The 9,920-nt window shown below is 36.8% G+C and overlaps 1 protein-coding gene across 3 annotated transcripts; it reads right to left on the bottom strand.

Annotated features, from left to right (window-relative positions):
* Positions 1–398: 398 nt before the first annotated feature.
* On the bottom strand, positions 399–8,223 carry ADCYAP1 (adenylate cyclase activating polypeptide 1). Of its 3 annotated transcripts, none has more exons than XM_063450454.1 (5): positions 8,162–8,223; positions 6,882–6,986; positions 4,109–4,243; positions 3,364–3,459; positions 399–803 (listed from the first exon to the last, which is right to left on the bottom strand). In XM_063450454.1, exons 2-5 carry the CDS (start codon positions 6,983–6,985, stop codon positions 617–619), a joined length of 522 nt encoding a protein of 173 aa, XP_063306524.1. In that variant the 5' UTR covers position 6,986; positions 8,162–8,223; the 3' UTR covers positions 399–616. The 3 variants fall into 3 exon arrangements, with proteins under 3 accessions (XP_063306524.1, XP_063306523.1, XP_063306525.1); XM_063450453.1 differs by having other exon boundaries at positions 7,369–8,184; XM_063450455.1 differs by lacking the exon at positions 3,364–3,459 and having other exon boundaries at positions 7,369–8,184.
* Positions 8,224–9,920: the final 1,697 nt, after the last annotated feature.

The following is a 9,920-nucleotide window of genomic DNA, read 5'->3' as shown; positions in this document are numbered from 1 at the left end:
ATACCTATATATATATTTATCAGACCTCTAAAGTCATATATACGTTTGCCTTAAATAAGCCCTACTCAGGGATTCACTGCTTCCTCAAATTATACATTTTATATAATCCCCTTGTATCAGGGCATCAATGTCTACGTCAAGTACATCAATGTCTGCTCAGAACTATTGTTTTCAATCCTGTCGTGGATAAAAATACTATCCTTTAATTTCTGTTACAAAAATAGGAGTAAACTATCCAAAACAATGATTGTCTTTTTTTGTCTATTTATTTTTGTTTCTTTATATATAAAAACTGAAACAGCTCGTGCGAATTCTATTTTTTTCTCTGCACACTTTCTATGATATATATATATATATATATATATATATATATATATATATATATATATATATATATATATATATATATATATATTCCACAAAGTAGATCTGTACGTTCTCTAGTGCTTTTTTGTACAAAAGAAAAACGATATTATTATCAAAATATTCATTTAATGGCTTTACTTCATACATAAATACATGTTTGTAAATAACACAGGAGCGATGATTGTTCAGTCAGTTTGGTGTGACTTGGTTTGTTGGGGCTGTATACAGGGGAGAGGCTGCCTTCTCATCGCTACAAGTACGCTACCCGGCGTCCCTTATTTTTAATTCTCTGTTTATACCTTTTCCCAAGGACTGCAGCCAAATATTTCTTGACAGCCATTTGTTTTCTGTAGCGACTGTAGCTGTCAGTGAAGATACCGTCTGAGTGTCGTTTGGATAAGGGTTCTGAGTCATCCTCCAGGCTGCTACTCACTGCACTGCAATGGCAAAAAAAGGAAGAATTGCAAAAAACTGGGGACTCTCTGTCTACTACATCAGCTGTGCCAAGCAAGGGTGGCTGAAGGGTAGATTGCCCATAACTTGCAGAACTACAACTCCCATGATGCTTTGCCACTGTAAAGGACGGCACTGCATCATAGGCTGGCAAAGCATCACAGTTCTACATCATCTGAGGGTTCTACCTTTAGATCATCCCTGAGGCTGTTAAGGCATATCTGGATAACCAAATATCTGGTATCATTGTTCCTATCCACAAGTTATCTTCATCCTACCATGGAATTGAGAAGGAAAATGATAGAAATTGTCCTCCTTAGTATTGCCCTCACTGGCATGAAGTAGTCATTTCAATACCTTTTTGGACACAACTGGTTATGTCTACACTAAGATTGTATCCACTTGTATCATTCCCCATCTCCCAAGCTGTTTTTTTTTTTTTTTTTTGGATCCAGATTCAGACCCAGAATCACCAGATCTGCCAGTATTGTAATAAACTTTGTATCTGACACTGAACATTTATTGCATATTAAAAGGTTACCTGCAGAATTCTGAAACCAATGTTAATGCTATAAGGAAAGTATCATGCTTACATGCAAGGCAATCACAGTCTCGTTTTCATCACTTTAATCTAAATCCCTTAAGAAAGCACCTCTGCTGATTCAACTAATACATACATTTTCCTTACCACAAGAAAGCATTAGCTCCTACCCCTATTTAGGAAATTCCCTATAGTGTTCTCACACACATTACAAAGCAAGCTCCCTAAAACAGTCCTTTCAGACCCTGACTAAGAAATATGACTTATAAACTAGATATGTTTAATGATGCAAAGCCCTCCCCTATTAAACACTGCATTTACATAAATCTGTAGATAAGAGATCATTTTTATATTTCTCTCCATATTTTATGTTTATTATCTGATTTATTCCAACACTAACTGATTTACACTAGTCCCAAAACAGATGGAATGACAATCATCAAAATGCCTTGTAACACAAAGGCCATAAATTATTGCGGTAGAGGTTCTATTTTTACCACCTCCAGCTTGTGAATATTTAAGCATACACAGTGCTATACAGGAGTGTGTCAAAATCATCAAATGCTTTTTTTTTTCTTTCACCAGAATGATGTCTTATCATTTTCTGAAAGAGGGAGAAAATATCTTAATGTCAGGCCCAATTATTGCTGTGTAAATCTTGAACAAAGACTACAAACATCTGCTACAGTGCTGCCCAGGCTCCATTAGGCAAAGGCTATGCCTTCATCCTCCTGTAAGACAAGTCCCAAAGGTCTCTGTCTCACTACCAATCACTACAGGGCTGCCCTGACTCCTGTCTTTGCTACCATAATTGCATCTGGGGTCTCTGTCTAATAGCATGAAAAGGGTTGTGTTCTCACTGCCAGACATGTAGCTGGCTATCATTGCACTGATTGGGGCTAGACCAGGTGTAGGGTCTAGCATATTAAAGAAACCAATCATTATTACATTTCTACAATACAGACTAATGTGGTACTGGGTACCATCTTCATCAGAACCTATCTCCTCTTAATGTACAAACCATAAAAAAAATGTCCTGTGGTATATTTAATAAAACCCTTGCTAATTACAACATTGTTAGCACAAGTGCATTGGCTTGTTAAAGATGCCCAACCTGACTACAGCCATAGTGTATCTAATACAATGTACTATATACACAAATAGGCTGTTATGTGTGCTTTGCCAATTTACAACTTGAAATAGAATCTTGGAAAAGCCAATATATACAGATCGATACTCGGACTTTAATGGAAACCATTTCAGATAATAAATGCTTAATATTTCACCATATACCTACACTGAAACAGATATTAAAGCTTTATTTCCTTCAACCAAGCAATTATTTAAGATGCAGGGTCGATATATATATATATATATATATATATATATATATATATATATATATATATATATATATATATATATTTACTATCAAGAACTCTATTACAAGTTGAAATCCTAGGTTTTAAAAGCTAAAAGGGATTCATATGTTGTGACGTGGAAGCTTGGTAATTGAACTCGACAGACCAGAAACAATATATTCATCACATGAATAAATCATTATGAAAATGCAGGGCTGTCTCATGGGCTATATTAAAATATTACCCTACCCTGAAATGTACACTGCAAGAGGTACACACTAGGAGGCTGCAGCATGTGTCATATCGCAATGGGGATCAATTATAATGGGATACATTACAATTCTCAACAATAAAAAAATGATCTATTGTAGTTCAGCCTATTTAACAGAAGACTGGAGGTGGGAAGAAATTGCTGTGCAGCTAATTGGGTGTGGTGATGAAATATATATATTTATATATGACTTCCCCATAGGATAATTTAGTATAAAAAAAATCAATATCTTTTTTTTTTTTTTTTTTTTTTTTAGTCTTAAACATTCTGCGTATAAACTCATCTGGCCAGCAAAGGGTTAAACACCACCTATAGTGCAGGATTATTATTTTGTGTCAAATATTTACTTGGATTTAACAGTTTAAGCTTACCCTAAGCGTTTGGCCATCAGGGTATGCAGGTATTTTCTCGCAGACAATTGCCCCAGCACATTCCTATAGGCTTTGCTTAATAGATCATCAGCATGTCTGACAACAGCAAAGAAAAAAAAAAAAAAAAAAGTAAATTAAAAGAAAAAAAAATGTGATTTCTAAAATTGTGACATCAACATGTGTTTTTTTCTACTTCAAGAAACGAACATATCTCAATACAGAGAGAGCTAGAAAGAGAGTGTGTGTGTCTGTGTCTGCGTGTCTGTGTCTGTCTGTGTGTAAGGAAGGGTACATCTGTCCATAGCTGTTTCCTGATTATCTCCACAGTGATTTATCATGGGGTCATGTTTTACTCTGGTTCATGTGTTTTATTCTAGATATACATCCCTTCCTCCTACATCTACAATCACGGTGTCACAATGTTCTGTCACAGTGAAACATATATATTTCTTTAATTCCAAGAAATGCTGCCTAATTGCAAGATGCCACCTGATTAGCGCTGAATTACATTAAAATTTCCATAAATTTCCATCCCCCCCTTAAAATGTGCATCTTCTGTTCAACAAATTGGATGCAGTTTAACTCTTGCAGTATTCCATGACATGAAACAGAAACAATGTTCTTATGGTAGCGTGTTTAAAGATTTTATTTGTGACTATGGAACAAGTCGATTTAGTTCAGTTTAATTGCATTAGAGAGAGGCTGCACAAAATAAAAATATTAAAATGAATAATTCTGAATTCACCTCTTTTCCGCAGGATAATAAAAAGAGTACATATCGTCTAACACCGATCCTGAACTCCTGATACTAATCGGATCGTTATCGAACGAAAAATCTGGAAGTGTGTTCGCATCATCATCATAGACATCATCTTCAAGCCTAACAAGCAAACAGAAAGAAAACAAGGAATGAATTGTCAGCATCTTAATTAATCAGAAAATGCCTAATGACTTGATCAGTGCCTTTCAGAGCAATGTAATCCCTGGAAGAGGTTCAGTTCATGTGTGTACATTACTGGTGTTTTTTTTTTTTTTATCCTGAATATTGTTGATGAGATGCCAGACGCTGATGGAGAAAGACCCCCAGAGACCCCATCAATCTGTAGGTGGGCGTGAGAGAAATAACAAGAGCATCCCATCTGTGAGCTGACCTGAGGTTGGGGATGGGCCAGAATGAGCTGCCAAATCCTACAATCATTAGTACAGGAACTGAGGGGAGAGAAAATGAGCTGGTTTGAGTGTGTGTGTGTGTGTGTGTGTGTGTGTCAGTGTATATGTGTACATGTTAATGTGTGCATGCTAGTGCATGCGTTTTTCAGTGTGTGTTTATGCAGTGTGTATGAGCAAGTGTATGTGTGGGTGACTGCCAATGAGTGTGTGTATGTATGTGTATATGCCATGTTATGTGTGTGTATATATCAGTGTTCATGTGTATGCCAGTGTAAATGTGAGTGTATGCCAGTGTCTGTATACCAAACTATGTGTGATATTGCCAGTTTGTGTGTACATGCCAGTGTATGTGTAAATTTAATGAGATGGACAGACAGACAGACAATAATGAAACACACAAGCAGACACTCTTACTAAAGCACAGAAAGCACTTAGCATTCCTCAGATTGCCAATGTGGGAGGAGGGCTAGTTGGGCAGACATTCAATGAATCCTGGCACTGATAGATCCCATTTTCGTTGTCTTACAATTCCAAGTTCCTCCTTAAGTTTCTTTTTTTTTCTATATACTTTGTATCTGCCGGGATGTAGGTCACCGTAAGCTATTTTCGTCAGTTCGCTCTAGCAGCTCTATTAATAATAAATGTTTCGAAAGTGTTTTACTTTTGCTAAATGTGGATCATAGTTTAGCTGTGTCAGACTCTCCATAGCGCAGGCCAATAATATTGGATCCTGTACAGAATATCTGTGCCAAGTGGGTATACCGGCAATGCACCCAAACAGGGCCAGTCTGACATTATACCCAGTTTAGCATAGGACAATTACAATTTAAACTGATTAAATCGATTTTTTTTTAAATAATATATTTTATTTTATTTTGCAATATTATATAGAACTTACTCACTTCAATCATGCATGCCTAAACAGATCAGACTAATTTATCAAATTATTGTTATATTTAATATAATTATGTGGATGTCCTTATTTTACAGGAAACTATAAAAATACTACAGATATAATGCTGTGGTAAAAGAAACCATGAGCGATTTATGAAACTCAGAACAGATGCATTATTCATAAACTAAAAAAAAAAAACAGATCAGATGGGAAATTGGACCAAAAGTAGCAGCCAGACATGCCAAAAGAAATAACAATTCTGCATTTTAAAACGCCATGTTTAATTTATCCCCAGCAGAATTAATGAATGCATTATCCGATTAGTAATATAATTAACTATTGTACAAAGAATAGATATTTGGAGATTCCTAACTAAGTATATGGCTACATATAAGTTTTATCCTCTGTAGTCTGTTCCCTGTGTGTTTCTGCATCCTAAAGCACTTTTCTTTTCTTTTTTTATAATCTAATGATCTCCTAATTGAGTTGCCTAGATGCAGGTTCAATTTTAGTCAACAGCATCATTTGCAGCATTGCTTGTTCTGCATTCTGCATCCCCTGTCTTTAACCGGATCAATGTATATGAATCCATTTTCGAAAATGAGCCTTAAATTCCCAATTTGTCACTGGTTACTTGTCTGCGATAAATTGACATCAGATAATACAGAGACATTCGGAATATAAGCATCTATCACTGGAGTGATCACCGAACATAAAATCAATATTACAGCCTTGATAATGACACAGTCTGAAGATAGGCAATTGTGTTTTTTTTTTATTGTGTCAGGACAGGTAGCCTGAGGCTGTATTTGGCTTTGATCTTATTTAGAAAAAATATGTTGAGGCGAGCTAATATGTAAAAAGACAATTGCACGCCATGGTTCATTTTAAAAAAGAAAGAAGTCGACTAATTATAATGAGAGATTATATTAGGGCTGTGTCGATATGTTTTTGGAAATCCCTGTATGTCTTATTGGTCTGTGAATATTTTGCTGGGGTTGCTTACAGGTGCTCATTCAAGGTACTGGCACCTGCAGTCTTATACTATCTCATACTATGCAGACATTACCTCCCCCCTCCCCCATACTGGTTTAATTGTAAAGAAAATCACACCAGCGATGTACCCCTAGGGGAGACCTCTACAGACATTCTGGGCTGCAGAAGCTCAGGCACTCTTTGTATTTTAGGAGCTCACAAGGTAGATCCCCAGCTATTGTATTACCACAACTCCCATGATGCTAAAGCCCCTGGCAGAACATGATGGGAATTGTGGTTCTGCAATACCGTCCTGATAGGGATCTACTTTTTCAGAATCCTTGTGAAAAAAAACAACATCGTTATGTTTCTTTAGGTTTTTAGTCAGAGAACCAGCCATGCCCTGAGGTATGGTTTACCCTCCCTGCCTAAATACAGGTGTTGGGTGATTCTAACAGCCAGGTATCCTTGTACTTACCTGATGGCTGGGTACTTGAGGGCAGCAGGTGAGGAGTGGACACTGCATCTCATTATGCCATAGACCAACAGCCAGGCGAGCACAGCTTTCCTGCACATTGTCATTCTGCGGAGGAAACAAGTGATGAAAACATTTTTCAACAAGCACTTCTCATTAGCTCAGATCCATGTGTGTTTTGACCTCAATTAGACCAGAGTATAATCAGTCAGGGCGGCTATAGTGCCAACTCTGACGGCCAGTCATGGCTTAATCTTCTGACACACCAGATGCTGTGGACAGCAACTCCCAGAAGGCTTAGCCAGTCGTGTGGATGGCTGAGCATCATGAGAGAGGCAGCTCACAGCAGCTGGAGTATTAAAAGGTAATCACGTTCTTTAAAATCTATACAAACCACATCCCCCTTAGTCTTTAAAAAAAAGAAATAATGAAACTATAAGCATTATAACTGTGCATGCTTTGATCTAACAGAATGGTGTGATATACTTACCATATAAAACTGACAAAATCCACTCCGTTTGAAAAGCGAGAGAGAAAGGGAAAGAGGAGCTTTGTTCCAAGTTCCCGACCAGTGTCTTGGAAGTTCCCCCTGGGTCTGTGCTGTCAGATTGGGAATTGCATTGCCTTGTCTCTCAAGTTGCAATAAGCAGATACTGACTGACTGACCAGTCAATGAGATTTCGATTTAAAAAAAAAAAAAAAAGTTTGATGTAAGCCACAAGTCCAGAAAATCTTATTCTGATCAAAGAAACGGTGGGGATTCCTGTCGGATCGATTTTAAGGAAACAAACAAAAAACAAAACAAACAAAAAAACAAATGAGACTAGTACAACAGAGGTGTGATGATGGGTAACTTCCCTAGCAGGCTACAAGTATGTGGACAAAAACAAAAACAAAAATAGAATAAATGATAATGATGCAGAAACTGCTAAAGGAAAATAAAATGTTAAAAATGCAGAGAGCTAGTGAGGCAGAGAGCCTGGTGCAGACTCTTTCTGAGTCTTTGGCTGAGATGCTGAGTTGCTGACAAAGAAATCTTCTCTGAGATACTTCTCCTGAGGCGTTCCACTAGCTGCTTTCTTCCTTCATGTGCTGCTATTCAAGTTGACCAGCCCTCCTTTCTTGCATGTACACACACATATATATATGGAGATCTATATATATATATATATATATATGTCTTCCACCTCTCTGTCTCTGTCTGCGTGTGCAATAAGCAGAGATGTTTCTTCAAACACTGCTTTAGGAAGAGCTCCCTTTATAATTGTTTGTCTGTATATTACCTTTAAATGCCAGCTATTGTTTGAGGGGCTGTGCTGCTGGGATTTTTATCCATGAATCAAACAGCTTGCCTTTTTTTTTTTTCAGAGTGTAAGTCACGTAATGATCCGCTATCAGAAAATACGTCATCAAGCCAATTCCTCCAGGAGCATAATAACAGTTCTCGTCTTTCCCCACTGATGATCCGATCACAGTCATAAGTTTTCTTATAAATATACCAATACGCATTTTCCCTTTATTCTAACCACAGATCCATATCTTTTTTCTTTGTTTGTCAAAAAAACTAAAAAAAAACTCCAAGAAATTAGACAGACAGATAGATAGACAGACAGACATATAGCTAGACAGAGGACTAGATGGACAAAATGTGAAGTTTATCAATGTATAATATATATTATATATGTATAATCTATCTATCTATCTATCTATCTATCTATCTATCTATCTATCTATCTATCTATCTATCTATCTATCTGTCTATCTGTCTGTCCGTCTGTCTGTCTGTCTGTCTGTCTGTCTATCTTCTATCTACAGACAGTGTATAATATATAGTATGTAGCTTGATTTATCTAGATAGATAGATAGATAGATATAGTATACATATGTAATATATTTTATACAATATGTAATGTTCTATAATATGTAGCAAAGGTAATAAATACTACTAATAATATCAATATATGGTGCCAATTAAATGTAAATGACTAATCTTTAAAAGGTTTCATCTGATCTCGAGCGTTTTTCTTTAATGCTTATTTTTTTAAATGACTAATAATTGTAATTTGTCGCTTATGACTATCAGAATCTCCAAGGATTTAATGCAAGGAGCTGTTCACTATTGTGGTGCTGAACCTGAGATCCACATCAATGTGCGGGCTTTGATTTGTTAAAACACACACACACACACACACACACACACAATATTATTATATATATTAGAACTTTCCATAATCCATATGTTTGATTTCCCATTCTTTGTGTTGCTTGGATCATGTTATTAGCTGTGTTATTACTGCATATTAACAGAGAACAGGAAGATCTGCACTAAACGTTGTTCAATGAAGAACTACTGATCTGTTTCCTCTTTAGTGAGCTCTTAGCTACAGATTTGGGCAATTTGTGGTGTTTCAGGATTGATAGAACATGCATTAGAAGTTCATTTGACTCTGGTCTCTTCGGGGAATCCCTATATTAGGAAGCAAGAATATGAAAGTATTGCTTTTTCATTTTTTTTTCCTGAAAATGACGTGAGATCAAGACAAGTACGTGGGAAGACCACCAAGGACCTCCCAAGATAATGCATGCTTAGAGCATCTTGTAATTACGCAGTAATTTCCCAGAATATGGGGGAAGATGGAGGGGGTCAATACTTTAACCCAACGCTGGCCATCCAACTGCTAGATCCTAACATCTCATTGTACTATAACTCCTACATTGCTCGGCAGCCATCATGGGATATGTAGACTCACGAAACATGGGTGGTTACCTGTTGGTTTTACCTGCGTTAGGATTACATTCCTCAGGTAGAAAGCTATGGGATGGGTTTCTTTCAATCACAGGCTATGTATGAGCCATAAACTCCCTCAGGGTCACATCAGACACTAACATCTTGTGTGTGATTGATGTTCTCTGTTCCAAACGCGAATAATCTATGACTAAACCATTCCAAGTCTGAACAATTAAGTCCATACCTGTCCATAGTGATTCATGTCTTTAATGGCATCATAACCGTAAAGCATTGACACACTAAACCTTCCATGC

The sequence above is a fragment of the Pelobates fuscus genome, chromosome 4, assembly GCF_036172605.1.
Source record: "Pelobates fuscus isolate aPelFus1 chromosome 4, aPelFus1.pri, whole genome shotgun sequence".
Taxonomy (NCBI): Eukaryota; Metazoa; Chordata; class Amphibia; order Anura; family Pelobatidae; genus Pelobates; species Pelobates fuscus.
The sequence above is the reverse complement of the archived record's forward strand: the minus strand, read 5'-3'. Positions and strand labels throughout refer to the sequence as shown.

Excerpts from the sequence above, each read along its gene's own strand:
- ADCYAP1 (XM_063450454.1), bottom strand. The coding sequence starts at position 6,985 with ATGACAATGTGCAGGAAAGCTGTGCTCGCCTGGCTGTTGGTCTATGGC. Across the intron at positions 4,244-6,881 it reads CTCAAGTACCCAGCCATCAG|GCTTGAAGATGATGTCTATG; the intron begins GTAAGTACAAGG and ends TTTGCTTGTTAG. Across the intron at positions 3,460-4,108 it reads TATTATCCTGCGGAAAAGAG|ACATGCTGATGATCTATTAA; the intron begins GTGAATTCAGAA and ends TGCTGTTGTCAG.